The 25,175-nt window shown below is 35.4% G+C and overlaps 1 protein-coding gene, 1 long non-coding RNA gene and 1 pseudogene across 2 annotated transcripts; 1 reads left to right on the forward strand and 2 right to left on the reverse strand.

Moving 5' to 3' along the window:
- Positions 1-211: 211 nt before the first annotated feature.
- Positions 212-5,652, reverse strand: LOC145583823 (ABC transporter B family member 15-like; annotated as a pseudogene).
- A 187-nt stretch (positions 5,653-5,839) lies between these two features.
- LOC145584785 (uncharacterized) lies at positions 5,840-11,169 on the forward strand. Its single transcript, XR_014100412.1, has 3 exons — positions 5,840-6,635; positions 8,939-10,639; positions 10,722-11,169. It is a non-coding gene; the product is annotated as an uncharacterized LOC145584785 (long non-coding RNA).
- A 5,286-nt stretch (positions 11,170-16,455) lies between these two features.
- Positions 16,456-24,714, reverse strand: LOC145584786 (ABC transporter B family member 15-like). Its single transcript, XM_081641579.1, has 7 exons — positions 24,354-24,714; positions 22,177-22,231; positions 21,579-21,757; positions 20,797-21,254; positions 19,937-20,477; positions 18,779-19,687; positions 16,456-18,011 (listed from the first exon to the last, which is right to left on the reverse strand). Exons 1-7 carry the CDS (start codon positions 24,603-24,605, stop codon positions 16,626-16,628), a joined length of 3,780 nt encoding a protein of 1,259 aa, XP_081497705.1. The 5' UTR covers positions 24,606-24,714; the 3' UTR covers positions 16,456-16,625.
- Positions 24,715-25,175: the final 461 nt, after the last annotated feature.

The following is a 25,175-nucleotide window of genomic DNA, read 5'->3' on the forward strand; positions in this document are numbered from 1 at the left end:
TTTTTTTTTCAAACTATCTTATTTTTTTAAGCAACAAAAAAAGTAGATTGTTTTGAAAAAGGAATTTTAAGAGGGAATAATGAAAGAGTAGTTTTTACAGCAAATTTGCTGCATTCATTTTCATTGTAGTTTTATCAGTAGTTTTCACTGATATTTTGTGTGACCTATAGCTATAGAAGCCCAAATTCTCTACACTTTCCATTAAAATATATTACAATGTGGTGTTCTTTTGAAGATTTACTAAAGAATAATAAGCTCCTTTAGGTCCCTTAGCCAAAAGAGAGGAATGTGTACCTTTCTCTATAACTTTGCCTTTATCTAACACAGCAATGAAGTCACAATTTTTTATGGTGCTCGATCTATGACCCACTACAACACTCGTCCTACCCACCATTACTTGCTCGAGTGCATCTTGCACGATCTTTTCGAACTGGCTGTCGAGTGCACTTGTTGCCTCATCTAGCAATAGTATATCCGGGTTTCTTAGAATAGCTCGTGCTATAGCTATTCTTTGCTTTTGTCCTCCCGATAATTGAACCCCTCTATCCCCACACCAAGTATCATACCCATCTTTTAGTCCCGATACGAAGTCATGAGCGTTAGCTACCTTTGCAGCCTCGATTATTTCCGATTCAACAACCTCATCACTAACTCCATAGGCTATATTCTCCCTTATGGTATCAACAAATAATGAAGGCTCTTGAATTGGTTCACCAAAGCAATGTGTTTCCTTAGGGACCTAAGGTTGTAAGCCCGAATATCTAGTCCATCAATTTTTATAGACCCCTTCAAAGGATCATAAAGCCTTTCGACCAATCCAACAATGGTGGACTTACCTGACCCACTTTGACCTACTAGAGCGGATGATTTACCGGACTCAATATTGATTGAGAAGCCCTTGAAAATCACATAACATCGGGCCTAGTAGGATATGTAAAGTCCACATTTTAGATTTTAACACCACGAAAAAACCCGAAAATGGTTTTTAACACCTCCATAAAAGAAAAATAATTTTAACACCATATAATTTTTCGAAAATTTAATTTTACCACCACTTAACAGATTCCGTCCAAAAATCCGTTAAGTGGGGTCCACAATGCCACGTGTTGTAATACTATTGGTTTTTTATAAAAAAAAAAAGAAAAGAAAAAAAAAAGAAAAAAACCTACAGCCACCCAAACACCACCACCACCAACACCGCATCCCCACCCCACACGCACGGCTTCAACCCGCTGACACCATAACCCACCCCCTCCCCAGTCCAGACCACCGAAAACCACTCTCCTCCCCAGCTCCGACCACCGTAACCCATTCCCTCCCATCCCGCACGTGTAAACCCTTAAAAAACGAAACCCTAAATTCTAAAAACGGCCACATTAGTGGTCGGAATCGTGGTCGTTTTTGGGGAAAAAGGGGTTGCATTCGTGCGGCGATTTTTGGCTGCGGGAAAGGGACGGGTTGGGTTTCGGTGGGGCTGGGTTAAGCTGGGAGAGGTTCCGGTGCCGGTGATGCGAGGGCCGGCAGCTGCGCTGGGTCAGGGCGGAAATCAGGGAGGTGGTGGTGGCCTGGGGTGGCCGGGTAGTTTTAGATTTATTTATTTTATTTTGTCGACTGACCACAAAGCGGCACGTGGCAATGTGGACTCTACTTAACGGATTCTTAGACGGAATCTGTTAAGTGGTGGTAAAATAAAATTTTCGAAATATTTTATGATGTTAAAATTAATTTTTTTATTTTAATCTATGGGGGTGTTAAAAACCATTTTCGGGTTTTTACCTTAGAATTCCTTTATTTTATTTGGATGATATCCTTTAGGATCGTTGGGATCTATCAATCTTGGTATTATGGTCTATGAATGCAAAAACTAATCCAACAACATCCGCACCCTTGGCTAGGTCCAAGGTTATGCTCTTGGCTTCAGCAATGACACGGCCCGTGGTTATTAGGATTAAGAAGTTTTGAAACAATTCCTTAGCAGTAAGGTAATCATGAGCTATTAGTTTACCAGCATACCAAAAATCAATAGCCCAAGCACGAATGGTCATACCTTGAGAAGTTCCGAGACCAATTCCTGCACACCATGATTGTCGAATACTTTCCTTTCGAGGGCCTTCTTGTGCCTTCTCAAGAATTTCTTGGATTCGGGGAGGAGAAAGCAGTGACAACGTGAAGGTTGGATACAGCTTCAACAGCCAAGTTGCTACTCTCATTTTGGGCCTTGATTGCCTTCTTAGACATGCTTTTAAGTAATACTGCCCTTGCGTAGTAACTGAGTATAATGAGGGGTTGAATTGAAATATGAAAATGGCTAACCTCCAAGCAATGATTAAGCCCATTGTGATTGCAATTACAACTGTGAAATGGTTTGGACTAAAAGTGACATCCAATCTCCAACCAAAGATCTTACCTACAATTAGGCATATACAATTTTTTCTAGTCCTTGTGTATCTGTATGTTCCTCGAGAATTAGTTATGCAAAACTTAGGAATAAACACAAAAAAAAAAAAACAACAAAAATATAGCATGGTGCTAGATTAGAAGTAGATAACTTACGACATTGGCATCTTTAGCAAGCCTAGAGCAGATAGCACCAGTACTGTTGTCATCTTGATCGAACCACCCAACCTCAAAAGCAAGCATTTTAGCGAGCATCCTTTCTCGTACTCTCTTAGTTTAGAACTCCCCCATGTATGCAAAGTTGTAATGTTGAACTATATTTACTATCAATGTGAGCACAGCCAATCCCATAAAGCACAATACATAAACCCTAGTCTTTCTCTTAATATCTTCATTATTATCTTCCAAGAAATATACAGATATCATGGATCCCATAGCGAATGCATAAAGTGGTTGGACTACACCAAATAACATAGCACCCAAACAACCCAAAGTGGCTTGTTTCCACTCGGGTAAGTTTAAAGACAACAATCTACTGAATGATGGGACAGGCAATTTTTCATCGGCTTTAGGCTCAATATCCAATTCATTGGCCAAGTCATGAACCGAGTTGACTGAACTTAAGCGACTCCCTAATGACAGTGTACAGTTACTCGTGCTATATGTTAAATCCACATTGTTTAAAATAGATGAGTTTAAGGTGGAAGGGTGTGACATACTTCTCTGATCATCTTTAGATTTTTCCATCTTTTGTAACTGGACTAGTGAAGTGTAAAGTCCATCCTTGTGTTGGATCAGCACATCATGGGAACCGATCTCCATCACCTGGCCATTATGGATAACAACAATAGTGTTAGCATTTTGAATGGTGGAGAGTTTGTGGGCGATTATAATCGTGGTCTGTCCCAAAGTAGCCTTGTCAAGTGCTTCTTGGACAACTTGTTCTGACTTAGAGTCTAACACGCTAGTTGCCTCATTTAGGAGGAGGATACGAGGTTTATTGATTATTGCTCTTGCTCTTGGTATTATTGCTTTTGTCCACCTGACATTTGGAATCCTCTTTCTCCAACCTATAAATAAGGTACTTAAAAAAATTAGCAAAACTTACTTCACTAGTAAAGCCAGACTTAAAAAAGAACAGAAAAATATTAAAAGCCAAACCTAGCTACTACCTCTGTACTTTACCAACACGGCAACACCAAGATTACATAAAAAAACCTCTAAGGACTCCAAGGATCTTGGTGGAATAAGCGAAGCGGAAGTGAGATGTGTACAACCTTATCTCAATAAAAATAAAGAAGTGGCTCATAAATTATTTATATGAATATCACATAACAATAAACTTAACTATAAGAGATTGTACTACATAGAATACGCTTTTATAGAATTAGACATACTCAAGTTCTTTTGATAATATTTCAAGATGAATTCAGCAATGCTCAACACTAAAAATGGCTTGATAAGTGAGCATATACCTATGTATCATAGCCTTGAGGCAATTGACTGATGAAATTGTGAACATTCGATGCTTTTGCAACTTCAATGACCTCATCCATCGTAGCATCTTCTTTGCCAACAAGTATGTTCTCCTTAACTATAGTCGCGAAAAGTGCAGGTTCTTGGCTCACTAAACCCATTTGTGATCTTAACCATTTCATTTGGAACTTATCAATAGATACCCCATCTAAAAAATCTCCCCACCAAGTCTATTATAAAACCTCTGGATCAAAGCTACTGCTGTGGATTTTCCTGAACCACTCCTCCCAACTAACGCGACTGTCTTCCCTGCAGGAACTAGCAGTGAGAAATCCCGAAATATTATTGGATCTTGTCTTGTAGGATAGGCAAATACAACATGCATAAACGCAATCTCCTTGGAAATTTTATCTAAGGTCAATCCGTCCATTTTTCCTGAGTCAATATCTGGCACCCGGTTTGTCACTTCCATTATCTTCTCTCAAGCTGAAACAGCTTCTGAGAAGTACTTGATATTCGATAAACCAGAACCAAGAGCTCTGTCAATAACATAGAAATATTAAGAAAATATGAAAACAATAATAGAAGTTAAGAAGAGAAATTGTCACACTAAGTCTTTGATGTGATAATGAGACCTATATATTTGTACTAATTGATTTGTTGCAATAACCGAATTAAAATTTATGGACATATTAAAGAAAGAATGAAGAAACACATCAATTACTCCAAATAATTTTACAGGAAGAATGAGAAAAAGAACTTACGGTCCTCCCACAGCAAGGGCAGCACCAACTATATAAACATTACCACCTTTAACACCGTGATATATAACAAGCTTGATGCCAAACTAATTACTGAAAGCCCAAACAGCAAAAATTTCACCGTTTCTACCAATAGCGACACCTTAGCCAAACCTTGCCGGATTCCCAACTTCACTGATCCCTCCAAAGCAGTTGAGAACTTAGCCATTGTTTTGGGTTCTCCAACAAAGGCATATACTGTTCTTATGGAAGAAATTGCTTTCTTTGAAATGCTTGCAGCCTTATTTTACTCAAGAGTCAGCTTCCTAGTTAGCCCCATCAATATCCTTCCATACATCAAGCCCGGTATTAATGAGGAAAACTATGAAGGGGAACTCAATCAACTATTGCTAACCTCCATAGAAATAAGAATGATGCCACATAGCTTCCGACAAATAAGGATGTGTTCATCACAAAATTTTGTACCTAATACATAAGCAGAGGCAGCAATGGAAAGTTAAACTCATATTTTAGTCAAAGATCACATTGTGGTACTTTGTAGCTATTTATATTATCCTTTAAAAAAAAAGCTAGCTCCAATTTCAATCAATGATGGCTATTATCATTCCTACAATAATATATAATTATATATGACCGTCTACCAAATGGGCCATAAGAGTGAGCCTAATGAAAAATCATACACTAACTCTTGCCTGAATTGTAACGAGAAGATATACCTTTTCGCTTATTACATTTTGAATGATAAGACTGTCATTGGAAACACTAGTGATCACTTCAGAGGTACTTCCAACATGCAAATCAAAGTAGCTCACATCTTGCCTCAATACTGCTTTCAAGTATCTACATTGTAGTCTTGAGGCTTGCCTTTCCGCCGTCCTTGTCCAACAATATCCTTCTGCCAAATGCAAAGCCAAAATAATAAATAAATTACAAAAATTTACTAGGAAATACAGAGGATAAATCTCAACTCCCTTCTTTAGTACTGTATTATGTATGTGCCAGGGCCGTAGAACACCATGTGCAAGGTGCTCTCTTGCACAGGGCCCCAATTTAAAGGGGCCCAATTTTTTTCCAATTCTTATTTAAAAAAAAAAGAAGTAAAATCTTGTTTATAACGCCAAAGCAGGTAGCAACTCAGCAAGACAATAAGCAACACTAATCACGAATTCAATAAATTTTACCAATTCCCATTCAATCAATTCAACCTTCCATATTAATTTCTCCAATTTTCCAAATTCCTCCATAATTACATCAATCAACTCTATGGAAAATTGTATTGCATATTTTCCCATTCAAGGATTTTCAACGGAAAAAAAAATAAACTCAGTCAAGAAATCAATTTCAATCTTCCCAAATTTTTGTTATCAAACGATAATGATTTTCCCATATATATATATGGATTATCTTCGATTCAATCATCTTCATCTATTCCCAATTGGTACAATTATACAAAATCAAAAACGAATTGAAGGCTTGAAGCAATTTTTCTTTCTTTTTGAGGGGAACGAATTGAAGCAATTGATTTAAGGTAAATTTTGATTTATTTATTTATTTATTTATTTTTTATTATTATTTCTGGTTTTGATAATTTCAATTGAAGCAATTTTTATTTCATTTTTTTTTTAATTTCTTGACTGTACCTTTGAATGCTTCGTGAATCTTCCGTGATCATACCATCTTCTGCGAATCTTATTCTTCGTTTGTAGCGGCCAAGGAAGGAGGGAGAAGGATTGATTGATTTGCAGAACTGTGTTTCAATCAAGCAACCTTTCCGTATTCCTTTTTCATTTTTATTTTTGATTTTTTTTAATGTCAATTCAAGCAATTTTTAATTTTTGATTTTAACACAAATTGATTTGTTTATACTCTTCTGTATCTAAGCAATTTTATTTTTTGAAGGTCGAAATTGGTCGTATTCTTCTGAACAAAGATTGAGAATCAACATTATCGAGTAATTCGCCAATTCGTCCAATTGATTGAAACAAAGCTTCTGCTTTCCAGGTTTTTTCAATCCATATGTATGATACTTTAATTTTTTTTTTTTTTTGAGATTATGCCTCCTAGAAAGTATGAAACTGGTCTGAAAAGCGTAATAAAAAGAGAAAATTAGAAGTGTTAATTAATTCTCAAAAAGGTGCTCTTGATAAATTCGTTAGAAAAGAACCTCAAGTTCCTCTTGTTGAGCCCGTTAATGATGTTGCTATTGAGAATAATAATGTTGATGATATTAATAATGTTAATGTTGATCTTGTTAGTGATATGCCTATTGCGAAGAATGTTGATGATGTGGATAATACTTTTAATGATGTGCCTAGTGCTAATTGCAATGCGATGTGGATAATATTTTTGATGATGTGCCTAGTGCTAATTGCAATGTTGATGATGTGCCTAATGAGAATGATAATAATGCTGAAAATATTGATGATATGCCTTTTGATAATGACAATGTTGATCCCTGTGAAACTAGTTATATGCCTAATATATATGATCCTAGAGTTTGGGATGGTCTTGATTCTAAAATGATTGATTTATTAGTGAAAAACGGTCATAAAAGAGATAATTCTATTGTGAAAGGTCCTAAAGATAAATCTTCAAGACGATTTACGGCTAACTTGTATACTAGAGTTTTATCAAACGGTGAGAAATGTGATAGGGATTGGCTTGTTTATTCCAAAGAGCTTGATAGAGTTTATTGTTTTTGCTGTAAAATATTTAAAAAAGGGATGGGTAGAGGACAATTGACAAATGAAGGATTTTCAGATTGGGGGTATGTAGGCTTTAGACTTAAAGAACATGAGACAAGCATAGATCATGTTAAGAATATGACTACTTGGTATGAGTTGCTTCTTAGGTTTCAAAAGAATCAATCTATTGATAAGACGACTCAAATGCTAATTGAAAAAGAAAAAGACCATTGGAAGAAAGTAATGCAAAGAATTATTTCAATTGTCAAATTTCTTGCCAAACATAATCTAGCCTTTCGTGGTTCAAATGGGAAACTATACCAAAAAAGTAATGGTAATTTTTTGGGCTTGATTGAAATGTTGGCCGAGTTTGACCCAATAATTCAAGAACATGTCAACCGTATTACTAATAATGATATTCACTTTCATTATTTAGGTCATACAATTTAAAACGAGTTAATACTTTTGCTTGGTTCTGCAATAAAAAATGAAATCATTAGAAAGATAAAGCAAGCAAAATATTTCTCGCTAATTCTTGATTGTATTCCCGATGTTAGCCATCAAGAGCAAATGTCATTGATAATAAGATATGTGAATGTAAATAAAATCGAAACCCAGAACATCCGCCCAGATTTTTCGGATCCGCCTAAAATTTTCGGAAAAACCAAGGAGAATCCGGAAATTTCAGGTGGATCCTCCTAGGTTTGTCCGGAAAATCTGGACGAAATCCTGGTTTTTCGATTATTTTTTATTTTTTATTTTTAAAAAAATTTCCTTCGTGAATAATATTATTGTAAATTATAATTATGGTTAAAAATATATGATTAGTATTATATTTATTATTATTATTGTTATTATTAGTTGATATTAGTGTTGTTATTATTATTATTGTTATTTTGATTATTGTTGTTGTTGTTGTTATTTATTTATTTATTTATTTATTTTGGATTTTGGAGTTGTTGTTGTTGTTGTTGTTGTTGTTGTTGTTGTTGTTGTTGTTGTTGTTGTTGTGATTATTGTTATTATTGTTATTATTATTATTATTATTATTATTATTATTATTATTATTATTATTATGATTTTTGTTATTTTTATTATTATTGTTGTTATTATTAGTTTATATTAGTGTTGTTGTTGTTGTTGTTGTTATTATTATTATTATTATTAGTAGTAGTAGTAGTAGTAGTAGTAGTAGTAGTAGTGATAGTAGTAGTATGTTATTGCTAATGTGTTAGTATGATTTTTGTGATTATGGTTATTGTTGTTGTTATTGTGATTATTTTTATTGTTGTTTTTGTTATGGTTAAAAAACATGTTTAGTATAATTATTGTTATTTTTATTATTATTGTTATATTTTTTTTTTGGATATCGTCGTTATTATTATTATTATTATTATTATTATTATTATTATTATTATTATTATTATTATTGTTATTGTTATTATTATTATTAGTTGATATTAGTACATTGGAAAATATGTGGTTTACTATTATAATTATTTTTGGTGATGGTGTTGTTATGAATATTTATTTAAATATGAATATTTATTCTCCAACTTTAATGAAATAACATTTTATGTAATTATTACTAATCTTTGATTTTGTACTTATTTAATGTAGATCGAGGGTTCTGGTGCTCGTCATGCAATATCACGACGTTTGAATGTGTCTGTTAGGAGACAGACATCTCGTTCAGTAATGACTGGGTCACCGCTTCAGCACGAGGAGCAATATGGGTCTCATAGTAGTTGGTCGGGAGACCATCAGTCAGGCAGTAGTCGGTCCATGTATTCCCCAGGTGGACTACCTACATCTGACGAGGAGGACGAAGACTCAGTTAGTCATGCTGGTGATCAGGATGAAGAATCGGACCCTCAGGATTATCATATGGTATATAGGGGTCAGCATGGGAGATTTGTTGGTGGTCAATCAAGTCAGCCTACTACCAGCTCTGCAGAGACATGGTTAGTGCAGCAGCCGATGCCAGGTGGTCCCGAGGATGGGACTGTTATCCCTAGTTTTGGTGGTCACATGGCGTCATATATATGGGTCGAGCAGGAGCGAAATGTTTTGCGGTGTTTGAGTAGGTCAAAGTTGTGTTCTGAATTGGTTCAGTGGCGAGGTCGTCAATCAGTGGAGAATCTTGAATTAATTGATGGCAGTTGATTGTCTCACTTGCCCGGGCCGATGTTTAAAAAACTTGATTGGCCATTGATTTTTATTTTTGTTGAGAGATGGCTGCCAGATACAAACACATTTCATATGCCATTTGGGGAGATCACGATCATGTTGCACGATGTGTACAACATTCTTGGGCTACGTGTCGATGGTAAGATGGTTACCACTACGCCTAGCACGTATGTCTTACGGGACGCGTGCTCGGTTACCATGGATATGACTCCGGATGAGTTGACTGAGATTTGCGGCACCAAGACGATTTGGCAGAGTAGTGGGGTGTTGACTGATAAGATTTTTTACTCGACGTTGGAGGCTCAGAGGCACTTTAGTGTCCATTATACTGTGTACTTGTGGTTCCTACTTGGAGGTACACTGTTTTTAGACAAGAGTGGTAACCGTACACATCCTTACTTCCTCCACGAGTTATGTGTTGGAGATACCCCTATTAATGAGTACTCTTGGGGTGCAGCTGCTCTAGCATACTTGTACCGGCAATTGGGTACGGCCTCACGGAAAGATGCTGATTCGATCGCTGGTTGTCTCACGCTTCTGCAAGCGTGGATTTACGAGTACTTTACGTGCTTTTGGCCTCAGCAGGGTACCTTGACGAGGGACCTTAATATCCCTCGTGCATCTTCTTGGGATGTTGGAGCAGGATGTCCTAGCAAGAACTTGGAGCGCCTATTATCTTTTTGTACTAGACTTGATGCACTGACTGACCTTGAGGTTAACTGGATATCGTACGGAGTTGATCTTGCACTAGGAGTGCCCTCCACTTTATTCATTGGCTGCATCTAGTACCGTAACATCATTAAGCCGTACATGCCTGATAGAGTGGTTCGACAGTTTGGATTCGTGCAAGGCATTTCACGTGACATTATCAGGCCAGAGAAGGCCAAGAGGCCGGCTAACTTGAAGATGTACCGGGTAAACTTCCCGACCGAGATGACATCTGTGTTGTGGAAGAGGTTTGTCCTTGGGGTATCTTTTAGTTGAGTTTTAGTTGCCCTCACCAGACTTAGTGTTGGAGCTCCTACAGTTGCGCCAGGTTACATGCAGTGGTTGTATAGGTTTTCTCACTCTCGGGTATCTACAGGTCCAGGAGTTACAAGCAACCTACCAGAGCGGACTAAAACTGATTATGTAAGTTTTTGTTTTTATTATACTATTAAGAATGAGTTCTAATAATTGTTGTTTATATAATATGTTGTTGACTGATATGCAGTGGATGAGTCAGTCCATGGAGATTCACCAAAGAGCATTGGTTGAGTATCCTCACATGTCGCGAGAAACTAGGACAATGACTGAGCAGCTTGTATTTGATTGGAAGTAAAAAATAGGGCTATAGATTGCTTTTTAGTCGTATTAGTGGTTTTTATTACTTGTTTGAACTGCTTTATATTTCTTTTTTATTCGTCATGTAATGTAAGAACTGGACACTTTATTTTTTTTTTTTTTTTGTTGCATGTAATGTAAGATCTTAACTAACTTAGTGAAAGTACATTAAAAGTTTCGTTTAAAATTAAACATATCTACAATTGTTCAAACTTAGTGAACGTACATTACAAACTACCTAACTAATGCATCCCACATGTTCCTTCTACCTTCATATTGTTGATCCCATCCATCAACACTAGCTTCGTGGTGCTCAGTCCACCAACTGGCGATCGGCGGGAGAGGTGAATTAGGTGCAAGGTCAAGACAGATAAAATGTGATCCACCAACTGTAGCAATCACGAACTCTCGACTCAGTGTCCGGACCCCGTTTCGTGCCCTCAGCGGTAACACTGTGATGCATGGGTAGTAGCAAGTTGGTACTAGGCCTACACCGAGACAAATCACCCTTGCGTTGAACTAAGTAGCAAAAGGAAATAAATCTTGAATTGTTACCATCCAATGCCGCTCCCCAACAGCCCCACCATCCCATCGAATACGCTCTATGTTCATCCATAGTCGTCCAATCCCGTAAATCCGTTCGTATAACTCAGGATGACTGATGATCTTGTTCTCTATTGTTTCTCGAGCGTCAAACCATTGCGCCTGATCACCAAAGAAGAAGTCGGCCACACAACGAAAGCCACAGTTTTCATCACCAATGACATCTTTCCAAGACGTGATGTACGGCAACATCGGGCCCGGAAGCTGGTGCAAATACCTGCACTGACTAATGTCACACGGATCTGCTGCACATAATTAAAAGTCAATTATTAGTAAAGCCACAAGATGAAATACATTTCATTTTTAAAAACAATAGTTGTTTACTATTACCTGTTTCTTGGCCATCACCACGTTGAGTGTATTGACGGTTCACATGCTCGAAATAACTTTGATCACGCCTGGTGTCATTGTTCCTCCGTCGACCACGAACGTTGAGGTTCACATGTGGTTCTTCAAGGTGTGTATGATCCGGATGCAGCTCCTCTTCAATGATACGAGATACATTCCGACGTACAGCAGAATCACTTTCCATGACTTCATCAACCAGGGAACGAAATGTGCAGCCTCCTCGGTCGAATCGTTAACCAATTTCAGAATGTTAACACCATCACCAATAACCAAAGTCTTCCAGAAAGAATGAATTTGACTGGTATACAAGCCTGTCTGTGCAACTCGCGAATCATGTATCTGGTAAGCACTTGGTACACCATGGGTCACACGCATAGCACATCCACAACGTTCATAAACCTGGTAACTCAAATCCTGCATTATTTTCGTCTCCTCATGAAGTACTTTCAAGAAATGTTGAGACACTTTGCCATTAATACGTGACAGTGGCAATTGTCTGTACATCTCACCAATTTTAGATCTTGATGCCTCCAAAGTATTACGAATTTCAATGATTCGATTACAGATATGACAATGGACTCGGGCCCATACGGTATCCAAAGAACCTGCCATTGATTCAGATTAGTAAAAACATTATAATTTTTTGTTATAATTACAATTACGAAATAAAGACAACAATTAATATAGTAAAACAACTAACCTGTGGATGATTCAAACCACATCTTCACTGCTGAATGTTGGCTCTCAACTCTACAGTTGTTGGTGTTACCAAAGTGAAAAATTTGGTTCGTCCAATATGTCACAAATTTGGTTTTATGACAAAGCCATGTTCCCTCAACATACTCAATCACTACCGGATAACTTGCCCAACTTGTTTTCATGGTAGCTATTGCATGATCATACTCCGTCTCGGTTGTTGCATCCATGATACGTTTTCATTTGCCATTTTTAAACTGCTACCAATCTTCTTATTTATTAACATCTTCGTTAAGCCTCCACATCTTTGTTAATGTGCCATCGACAGAGTAAATGCGACATCCTTGGAAACACTTCTCTCAAAGCCGCACACAACCCAAGTTCACGGTCTGACAAAAATACCGATAGCTCTTTATCAAACCCAATCAACTCCCTTAATCTCTGCAACACCTACCGATAGCTAGCCGTGCACTCGTTGCACATGAAAACATAACCAACTAGAAAATTCTGGTTTGTCGGTGTCACACCTACTATCTCAAAGAACGACATCTCATATTGATTGGTTTTGTAAGTAGAATCCATACCTATTACATGTGGGTATGTGCGGAGTATGTTGACCATGATCAGGTGAACCATAAATGCATGTTGCAGGACGTCGAGATCATCGGCCATGACCTAGTAAATGTACTTACTCTCTCTAGCCAAATGAAGAAATTGCTAAACAACTCCTCTTCCTTCAGACATCTCCATCCTGAAGTCATTCCGGCAATTGTAAATGTGCCTGATATTTGGATGATCATCAGGAAATTGCTCTGCAATAGTTTCCATGATGTTACGGGGCGCAACCTTGGACTTTGTCATGTCACACACAACCTGTTTTCCACCCGGGCTCAATCCGCTAACTTTACGATGACCCTCTTGATACACAATCATTGGGTGGTTATGTGTCCTGGTGTGATCTTTTTTCGCACGGATCTTCCAACTGTCAGTGGTGAATTCATAATATATCTTGATGTAGAAAGGATAAGCATTAGCTTTGGTTTTTGTGTCCTTCCGTATCGCGTTCTCCAAATCTCTCGGCTTGCTCCTCCTTGCCCGATCACATTTCAAATATCGATACGGCCGACCATCTCTACTTTTGTTATATGACGATTTCACCAAAATAAGTCCGAGATTTATGGAAACAGCACCCGCCCATTTAACTGCATCCTCAAACGTTGGAAATAACGTGTCCGTGACGAAATTCCCACTATAATTCACACCGTCACCGCCGTCTTCGGATTCCAAATCCTATACAAATTAAACAAAAAAATAGTCTAAGACATTATGTTCTTTTTTATAATATTAATAATAATATTTATAAAACAATATTATAACTAATAATATTATTAACATTAATAACTAATACTAGTACTAATACTAATACTAATACTAATAACAACAATCATAATAACAACAACAATAATTATAAACACCACCAACAACAATAACAATACTCACAATAACAACAGCAAAAATAAATATTTACTACTACTAATAATAATAATAATAATAATAATAATAATAATAATAATAATAATAATAATAATAATAATAATAAGGTTTCAAAAAAAAAAATACTAATAATAATATTATTAGTACTACTTATAACAATAACAATAATAACAACAACAATTACAAAAAATAATAACATTATTACAAATTACTCAAATTATCAAAAACATAATCACAACAACAATCAAAAATAAAATAAACAAAGTAATTTAATTAATATTAAAAAAAGAAAAAATTCTGGAAAAGAGACATCCGCCCAAAAAATCCGGATGTCCCAAGGTGGATCCGTCTGGAATTTCCGGATCCACCTTGGAAGATCCGGAAATTTTGGGCGGATCATGACTTCCGCTCAAAATTTTCGGATCTTCCAAGGTGGATCCGGAAATTTCAAGCGGATCCACCTTGGGACATCCGGATTTTTTGGGCGGATGTCCATTTTCCAGAAAATATAAAAAAAAAAAATTCCTTACAGATTCTTTCGACGCATTCTCCGGTGTACAAATGTTCCAGTCGTCCATCATCTAAGACGCGTCGCAAAAACTTGATATTTTATTTTTTTTTTAAAAAAACGATTAAAGGTGGTCGTGGGGACCGATTTGGTTTGGAGGTCGTGGGGACCGATGTGGTGGGCTCGGGATTCACGTGGTACAAGTTTGAGGGGACCGTTTGATATAATAAAGTTCATGACCAAGAAAGTCCTCTTTTTATATTACAACTTGCATAAAGGGCATATTTGTCCATTCAAGTTAAAATGGGAGCGTTAGTATGTAAAATGGGAGCGGCGAATAGCAGTTCACTTTATAAATTACAAGTAGAAAAAATATTGTGTAGAACGGACTCACATGAGTCCAATCATACAAACAGAAAAAAAAAAATAAATAAAAAATAAAATAAAATAAAATTAATTGTCAGAAATTAGATAATAATGGTCAAATATTAGAGTATAAATATCAAATATTAAATTATAAGTGTCAGAAATTAGATAACAATGGTCAGATATTACATTTCTTTTGTTTGATAATAGGTTATATTGGTCAGGTATTAGATTTATTTTATTTGATAATAGATTATATTAGTCAGGTATTAAATTCTTTTTGTTTGATAATTGGTGATATTAGTCAGGTATTAGATTTCTTTTGTTTGATAATATTATGAAATATATGTTGCTGTGTATTGAATATTTAGCCATGGCAGGTTTCCAAAAGATAAACTTTCTTGTGTTTCCAAAAGCGATTAAAACCAGAGGAAGGACAGAAGACATAATCTTACTGGGAACAGTTAAAGTTTGGACTGATGGGAGGAAGTTTGAGTTTCAACCCACACTTTTGAGGAAGAGCAGAGATGAGTGAACCATCAATTTGTCCTATAAGAGACAACACAGACTCGAGACACTGGCAAACTCCCTATCGTTTCTTCTTGCTTTTCCCGTAATGCTTGTATACATACTGAGCGCCTTGGCAACAATAGGTGAGGGAGGGTCACCGACGCCGGGATGGGAGGGGGAGGGGGAGGGTCGTCGGCCGCCGACAGGGGACTAGGTAGTTGGTGGGGGATGAATCTGTGCATTATAAATCGGACTCACGTGAATCCGTTCTACACAAAACCTTCTCTTTCGAGTATTTTGATTGACCCCAAAAGTATGGGTCTTTTAATTTGCAATTGAACATGTGATAATTTTCATTATAAATTTATAATATTGTAGTAAACATTGAAACATATAATTACTTTTGCTTTTGATTAATTACAATATATCGTGAGATTTACATTAAGTTCAAGGGAAACTATAAGATGTAAATCAAACTGAAAACATCTACGATATAATACTTTATACTCTGTATAATTTATAAGAGTCGAGGTATATGTATTATTTGGTTGTTAGTGGGTAGTACAACCGTGCACTTGACGTAATTGGTAGAAGAGGAATACAACAACAACAAGAAAAAAAAAAATAGTGGATTTTTATTAGCTTATTAATTTCACTAGAAAAATGTTACAATAGACCTAGTTATTGGGCAAGTGCGAGGTGGGTCAAGGTTTGTTGGTGCGGGACAGGTCAAAAAGGGTCACATTTTATAGTATAGGGCTAATAACAAGTTGGGCTAATGCAATCGCGGGTCGATAATTAACATGTCACAAACTTTCCATTTATATAAATATCAAACAAAGCTATATATAATTAAGTATATATGAATATGAAATATCTATTCTTAATCTATAAAATTAGACAAACATTTTGACACTGCATTAACCTTATCCAATAACGGTCGCCCTGTCCATTAAAGGTTCTTTAAGCTTGGCCTTGACAGTATTATGATTGGACTACCCTACCTAATAATCACATCTAGTTACAAACTTACAATTAATTATAAATAGATAAAAATAATTAAAGACACCCATATATTGTACCTATTTAGAAATGGAGATAGTAACAAAGTCTATATATTAATTGTAACTTGGCAGTTAGACAGATGATACTCATCATAAACTGAATATATATGAAACGATCATTTCATTCAATACAAGCTCTTAGAATACAAGACGTTCCACAAATATATGGCACATTTTTTTTTAAGGTAAGCAACAAAAATATTTTCTAATTTTCGTTATTTGAAGGATGTGGTGTTCTTTGAAGGTTTACCAAAGAATAATAAGCTCCTTTAGATCCCTTGGCCAATAGAGAGGAATGTGTACCTTTTTCTACAACTTTGCCTTTATCTAACACGGCAATGAAGTCACAATTTTGTATGGTACTCAACCTATGAGCCACTACAACACTCGTCCTACCAACCATTACTCGTTCGAGTGCATCTTGCACGATCTTTTCAGACTGGCTGTCGAGTGCACTTGTTGCTTCATCTAGTAAAAGTACTGCCGGGTTTCTTAGAATAGCTCGTGCTATAGCTATTCTTTGCTTTTGTCCTCCCGATAATTGAACCCCTCTATCCCCGCACCACGTATCATATCCATCTTTTAGTCCGGACAAGAAATCATGAGCATTGGCTGCCTTTGCTGCCTCGATGATTTCTGATTCATCGACGTTATCACTTGCTCCATAAATGATATTTTCACGTATGGTACCGGCAAATAATGTAGGCTCTTGGCTCACTAGAGCTATATGTTTTCTTAAGGACCTAAGATTGTATGTTCGAATATCACGTCCATCAATTTTCACACAACCCTTAAGAGGATCATAGAACCTTTCGATCAATCCAATAATTGTCGACTTACCAGACCCACTATGGCCTACTAGAGCCGTCGATTTCCCTGCCTCAATGTTGATTGAGAACCCCTTGAAGATCACTACATCGGGCCTAGTAGGGTACGAAAAGTCTACATTTAGGACTTCTATGTGACCAGTTATTTTCTCAGGTATGTACCCTTCGACACTATCCGGATCAATTTGGGTTTTACGGTCTAGGACAGCAAAAACAGACGCGACAGCATCAGCTCCCTTAGCAAGGTCCGTAGTCATGCTCCCAGCATCAGCAATGACACGTCCCGTGCTAACTAGTATCATAAAAGTCTCAAACAATTCCTTGGCAGTGATGTATCCTTGACTAATTAGCCTACCACCATACCAAAAGTCCAAGGCCCAAGTACAAATATTAAGTCCCTGAGAGGTTCCTAGTCCAATGCCTGCATACCAAGATTGTCGAATACTCTCCTTTCGAGGGCCTTCCTGAGCTTTTTCAAGCAACGCTAGGATTCGAGCCTGGGATGAGAAAGATGTGACAGTACGGAGATTTGATACAGCTTCTGCAGCCAACTTGCTACTCTCATTTTGTGCCTTGATTGCCTTCTTAGACATGCTCTTAAGGAGAACCCGTCTCGTGTAGAAACTGACTATAATTAAGGGTTGGATTGCAATCATAACTATAGCTAGCCTCCAAGCAATGATTAAGCCCATTGTAAATGCAATTACAACTGCTGAGATGGTTTGGACTACAAGTGCAATTCGATCTCCAACCAACGACCTCACCTACATATAGTCGAAAAAACAAAAGTTTAGTACAAATTTTCTTCTATTAGATACAGGAAAATAAACATGATAAATCAGGGAAGTACATTGCAAGAATTTCAAAATAATTCTATTTAGTTTACTCAATCATGTATTATTATGAGCAGGTGAAATATGTTTGTTCATCCAAATGCATTGTTGCAAGTTGCAATATTTTACCATTCCAATTAAGGCAACACTAGGTGATTTAATATTCACACTTGGTTAGTAACTGCCTATGTTCTGGCAATTCAAAGCAACATTAGTAATTTGTGGTCCTGTAATTTTTCATTATTAGACCAATAGAAAAACATACTTGTTTAAGTCAAATTACCAGAATTTCATTTTGGTCCCTAGATACATTTACAACATACTGAATCACAACTACCAACAATTAGCATTAGATGTGACAAAATTTATAAGGGAAGATGTAAATGCTTGACTTCAAGTCATGATAAGATTGAAAACTATATAGGGACTTCCGTCTGGAAAAAGAGTCTATTTGCCTAACTAGTTAATCAAGTAACGGGGAACAAAATGTACGTCTTAAATGTTGTCAAAAAAGGGCGTGGTAAAAAATTCATGATACCTAACGTTTGTTGTCAAATTTTTAGGCAGTTTGACAAAGCTACATTTTCTATCGATTAAACTACTATAACAAGTAAAATAAAGCACTAAAAACTATAAGCTTATCAAAGTATGTATACTATCAGATGGAACTATATGATAGTTTAGAGGATATTGCTTACCACATTGGCATCCTTGGCAAGCCTAGAGCAAATGGTACCAGTACTATTTTCATCTCGATCGAACCACCCAACCTCGAAAGTGAGCATCTTGGACAGCATCCTTTCTCTTACCCTCTTAGTCAAGAACTCCCCCATGTATGCAAAATTGTAATGCTGAACAATATTCACTATAAATGAGAACACGGCCAGCCCTAGAAAACATGACGCATAAATTGTAGTCTTCCTCTTAATCTCTTCGTTATCTGGCAAGAAGTACACAGATATTGTAGAACCCATAGCAAATGCATAAAGTGGTTGGACCGCGCCAAAGAGCATAGCACCAATACAACCCAAACTGGCTTGCTTCCACTCGGGTAAGTTCAAGGCCAATAATCTTCTAAATGATGGAAGAGGCACCTTCTCTTCACCCACGGGTTCATGCACAACATCATCATGAACTGACCGGAATGAACTAGCTGAGCTTGACCGACTCACCAATGAGCTTCTACGACTACTCGTGTTGTACCTCAATTCCATATTATTCAAAATCGACGAGTTTGATGTTGAAAGGTGAGACAGACCTCTTTCGTCTTTAGACTTTTCCATCTGTTGTAAACGGACTAATGAAGTGTACAACCCATCATCGCGTTGAATCAACACATCATGGGAACCACTCTCCATCACCTGACCATTCTGAATGACAGCAATAGTATCAGCATTTCGAATTGTCGACAGTCTATGAGCAATCACTATTGTAGTCCGTCCTACAGAAGCTTTGTCAAGGGCTTCTTGGACAACTCGTTCAGACTCTGAATCTAACGCGCTTGTTGCTTCATCTAGAAGCAGAACGCGAGGTTTCTTGATTATAGCTCTTGCTATTGCAATCCTCTGCTTTTGTCCTCCTGACATTTGGACTCCCCTTTCTCCAACCTGTAAGAAACCGCACATACAAAAATGAGTGATTTTTTGTAGACATTTTTAAACACCGCCATGTTAGTATGATACATCAATACATGTATGTTAACTGATAGAGTATAGAACATATTCCTGGCCTCAACCATCAGCTTAAACTTTTGGTTGAGTTGATCCTTTAACATTAACATTATCCCGATGCCTCTAAAATATCAGAAATTTCAAGAAGAGTATATTGTGCTAAAACTCGAGGAATGCAACAAATACCTGAGTATCAAAACCAAGAGGCAATTGGCTAATGAAATTGTAAGCATTAGACGCTTTTGCAGCTTCAATAACCTCATCCATAGTAGCATCTTCTTTGCCAAAAAGTATGTTCTCCTTAATTGTAGTCGCGAATAGTGCAGGTTCCTGGCTGACTAACCCCATTTGTGACCTCAACCACTTAAGTTGAAGCTTATCAATAGACACCCCGTCTAAAAGTATCTCCCCATCAAGTGGGTTATAGAACCTTTGAAGCAAAGCTACTACAGTGGACTTGCCCGAACCACTTCCCCCAACTAACGCGACTGTCTTCCCTGCAGGAACTTGCAGTGAAAAGTCGCGGAAGATTATTGAATCTGGTCTTGAAGGGTAAAAGAAGTTGACATGCTTAAACTCAACCTCCCCTGAAATATTGTCCAAGGTAAGTCCTTCCATGTTTTCTGAATCAATTTCCGGTACCCTCTTAATTACTTCCATTATTTTCTCTCCAGCTGAAGCAGCTTCTGAAAAGTACTTGACATTTGATAAACCAGAACCAAGAGACCTGTAAATATGTTACAAGAGTATAATAACATGTCAAAAAAGACTTAATTTTATATGCATAAACTTTGTTGTTAAAGTTATACAAGTATAAAATATTTTAAAACTTTAGAATGACATGAAATTAACTCTGTTTCTCCAAACAGACAAGTAGTCATATATATAATTTTTTTACAAAATACAAGCAAGCTCAAAGGTAAAACCTTATTGAACGTAGAAAATTTGTCAACTATAACCAACTTTAACACATTTCTTTGCATGAACAAAGAATATATTAACAACAATAAACATAAAAAAAGTAGAATAAGGGGAAAGGAGCTTACAGTCCTCCCATAGAGAGGGCAGCACCAACAGCAAAGACAGTACCACCTTTAGCACCATGATACATGACAAGCTTACTACCATACCAAGTACTGAAAGCCCAAACAGCAAAGCTCAGACCATTGCTACCAATCGCGACACCCTTAGCCAAACCTTGCTTGAGCCCTAACTTCACTGACCCTTCCAAAGCGGTTGAGAACTTATCCATTGTTTTATTCTCTCCTACAAAGGCATAGACTGTTCTTAGAGACGATATTGCTTGCTCTACTACACTTCCTGCCTTGTTATATTCGAGAGTTAGCTTCCTAGCTAGCCCCATCAATATCCTTCCATACAGCAATCCCGGTATAATGAGCAGAACTATGAATGGCAAACCGGCTATTGCTAGCTTCCATAGCAATAGGAATGCCACCAAATAGCTTCCAAAGAAAGTGGACGTGTTCATCACAAAATTCGGTACCTAATTATAAATTTTCACAATGCAAATAATCAGGAATTTTGTTTTCCATTCCAACAAACATAATATTATCAAGAAATTCATGGCATGCCATTCATTTTTCTTTTCTTATAGGAAAGTAATATACTAAGTAGAATGAATACATAATATGATAATTAGATTTTGCATACTCATAAACAATTTATGTGATTTACAACTATGTACTAAAAGTGTAACCTTTTAATCATTATCAGTAGAGAAATATGCAATAGGGCTCAGCTAAATTCTTTGAATAATGCGACATATACAAAATATGTAATCGTAAGATATTACTAAAAGGAGGTTTACCTTTTCACTTATAACGTCTTGAATGGTAAGGCTATCACTAGAAACACTAACAATAACTTCGGAGGTACTTCCAACATGCAAATCAAAGTAGCTCACATCTTGCCTCAACACTGCTTTTAAGTATCTATATCTCATTCTTGCAGCCTGTCTTTCCGCTGTCCTTGTCCAACAATATCCCTCTGCATGCCAACCAATAATCAATCAAAGAGTTCTAAATCAAATTAAACCGTGAAAAATAGCTTAGTCTTGTTAAATAATGGTAAATTCTAGATTAAGAAATAAAGGGTTGCGACTACTAATTCTAGTTTGTGGATATCAAAGGGCCATCTCAACTAAAAAGTTTAAACCGATGATATTATATTTGTTTATGTTCTTTTATGTCCGTTCATGTGAGTTGAGGGTTAGAGTCCAAGATTGATTTTATATTTTATCAATAGAGATAATTAATCTTTTGCTTGCCAATTTATCTAATTAATTTATTATTAATAGTCAACAAATGTGATTATTTAAGAGTAAACTAAGAAAAAAAAGAAGTCAATGCATGTCATTATTTCATATCATACTTGTAAAATAAAATGAAATACAAGTGTACACGCACCAAGGAAACAAAGTACCCATGCTCCTGCTCCAATCATCAACAAAACTGTTACATTCTGTCACCAAACAAAAATTAAATTATATGTTCAGACGACTTTTAAGTTAAAAACAAAAATGAAAACAGCAACTTCTCTTTGTCAACTAAAAAAAGGTCCTCAAAAAAATAAATAAATAAATAAGGTGATGTTTCATTTCTCTTTTTACTACTAAAATCGTAGAAAGTGTTTAAACATAACCTTTCTAAACATTTTGTAATAATCGTTTGAAATATAAATTTTATAATTGAAGTAAATTTGTTCAAATAATTTATGGTACTATCGTACTACAGAGTATAAAATAGTATTTTTCAACATATTTTTTTATTTGTATGTTGGATTAAATTTTCGAAATACGTGCAATACAAGTATCTCACTTTAATAAAAGAACAAAATTATTACTGGTACATATAAACACTTTTTTAAACAAAAAGGTTACTTTCCACGCGGAGCCCTTATATTTTACCACATGGTTTTTGGATGAAATCTCCTACCCTACAAGAATTTATTTAAAATATATATATATATATATATATATATATATATATATATATATATATATATATATATGTGGTCATATGCAATAAATTGATAGTTAATTCTTACTCTTATGCGCTTAATTTTTGTTTAAGTGGGATAGAAAATGGACGGGATATGAAGTAATCAAGTATTTACATAGTTTTACCACTATTTTTTTTTTTCACTGCAGCAAAACACAAATTATTACTTGCATGATTTTCTCAAAACTTCTTGTTTTGTTCACCATATTTTTCAATAAGTTTACATAAGTTCGAATAAGAATAAAGAATTGATGTTAAGATAAATTTGGGAGGTACAAGTTCACAAAAGTTAAAGTTTAGGAACAATAAGCACTACCCTGAGTTCAAATACACCTAAAATAAGCCTCAAATAAGCTTCAAATTATTAAATTTAGATGACTAAAAATCAAATTAATAAAAACACACATTAAAATCATTACGATACATGAGTATTATAAAAGAAACAAGTAAAACTATAAATATTTTATATTAACATTTCATGTGATTTTAAATAGCTAAACTTAATATGCCTTAAATTTTTGCTAAAATTGATCAGTACTCCGTATAATGTGCTACGAAGTAATATCAACAAATAAAAAGAGGTAGAACACACGTGATACAACAACAATGGGACAGAGGATTTAGTCTTAGATTCATACAAGACAATAACAATCATACTTCTGTTGTAATAGACATTTTCTTTAGATTTACGCTACTTTAAGCGGCAAAATGGTGATATCAACCGAACAATTAAATGTAGCCCGTTTAATCTCTTTATCGAACAAATGCAATTAATTAATTAATTAATTATATTTTGACTTTATAAAATGAAAGACACAATTATACCCCATAAGGAAATAAATCTCAATTTAGTGATTTATTACCAAAAATAAATAAGATTAATTAGTATCAAAAAAAATTCAGAGTACAAGTCTACAATTCACTACTACGTACTACCGTTGATACTTTGTAGTCATGTACCACCACAATCAGTCCAATCACCCATTAAATTATTTTGTGATCAATACATAACTCCAATATAAAATTAAGAAAATAAATATTTCATTTTTTTTTTTTTTTGTAGAAAGAGGATAATGATTTACTCCCTCTATTATCTAAGATTTCCCCTATTTAATATTTGTATGGTCAAATTTATCCGTATGTTTTATAAAATTATGGACTATATCATCAAATGATGTGTTAAGAGTCCTTAGAGATATGATCATCAATGTCGGAAAATTATTTCTAACATGATGGGATCTGGTTAATTTAATTTCTCTTCCTTGTATATATTTACATGCAAATTTAATTATGAGTATGTTCAAATAGTGGTTTGACAATAATATACTCAACTCATTTAATGTTCTATTTCCTTACCACTATTCTTTTATAACAAAAAATTAAAGTGTTTTGACAATAAAATACTCAACTTATTCAAATAGACCCCCCCCCACCCCCTAATATTACTACATGTCATGCATAAAATGATATTCCCTCTTTTTCTAAAAGTTCATTCCTTCAATCAATAATCACCTTCCAAACATGTTAAAAATGAAGGTAGTAATAAATATGATAGTGATAGAACAATAAAGTAAATAACAAACCTGATTAATATGGCTGGTAAAGGAATCAGAGCTATTGAAATTAGAACTCCCTCCAATATTATTCATCAACTTACTAGTGATAAACAATGTCAACGGTATTGTGCAACCATCACCAACGGCTCCGATGAAACCAAACAACATCAAAATTAAATCCACACCGTCCGCATGCATGAAGATGCTCCATATTGATCCTTTCTTCTTCTTCGCCGTCGTCTTCGTCTTCGAAATGCTCTTTTCATCCATCTCTAACATATAATCAACACTACTTAATCATAAAAACCATATAAATTTTCTACTAGCAAGAAATTTCTTAGGTGAAAAGAAAAAAAAATACTAGCTCTTTCAAAAAAAAAAATGGAGTTTATAAAGTTAATTTGTAACGTTTATAGATAGAGTAGAGAAGAGATCGCACTTGTATTTATAGAGGTGTGGACCCAATAATTATGCTGTATAAAAGGGGAGATATTATTTATTTATTGTGAGGAGCTGTTTTGGGGAATATAGATTCGGCCTCACTTTAATCAGTGTAACTATTTATATTATTCATGTTGTCATCTAATGACAATCAGTCTATAATGATAAGAATATAGCTTGTATATAAATAAAGAATAATAATATAGATAAAATTCCATAATAGTGTATTCAATTGATCATAATTGTTTGACTCGATTTTCATATATATATATATATATATATATATATATATATATATATATATATATATATATATATATATATATGCTAAACAGTAAATAAATCAATTTTTTAATTAATTTTCAGCTTACAAATCAATAACTTAGGGTTCGTTTGGCATTGCTGTGC

The sequence above is a fragment of the Chenopodium album genome, chromosome 16 (genome assembly GCF_948465745.1).
Source record: "Chenopodium album chromosome 16, dcCheAlbu1.1, whole genome shotgun sequence".
Taxonomy (NCBI): domain Eukaryota; kingdom Viridiplantae; phylum Streptophyta; class Magnoliopsida; order Caryophyllales; family Amaranthaceae; genus Chenopodium; species Chenopodium album.

Bases quoted from the DNA above. Each gene is read 5' to 3' on its own strand.
- LOC145584786 (XM_081641579.1), bottom strand. From the start codon at position 24,605: ATGTTAGAGATGGATGAAAAGAGCATTTCGAAGACGAAGACGACGGCG. The intron at 22,232-24,353 runs GTTTGTTATTTA...GTTTGGTGACAG, and splicing joins TTACCAGCCATATTAATCAG to AATGTAACAGTTTTGTTGAT. The intron at 19,688-19,936 runs GTATTTGTTGCA...GGTTTCTTACAG, and splicing joins CTCTTGGTTTTGATACTCAG to GTTGGAGAAAGGGGAGTCCA.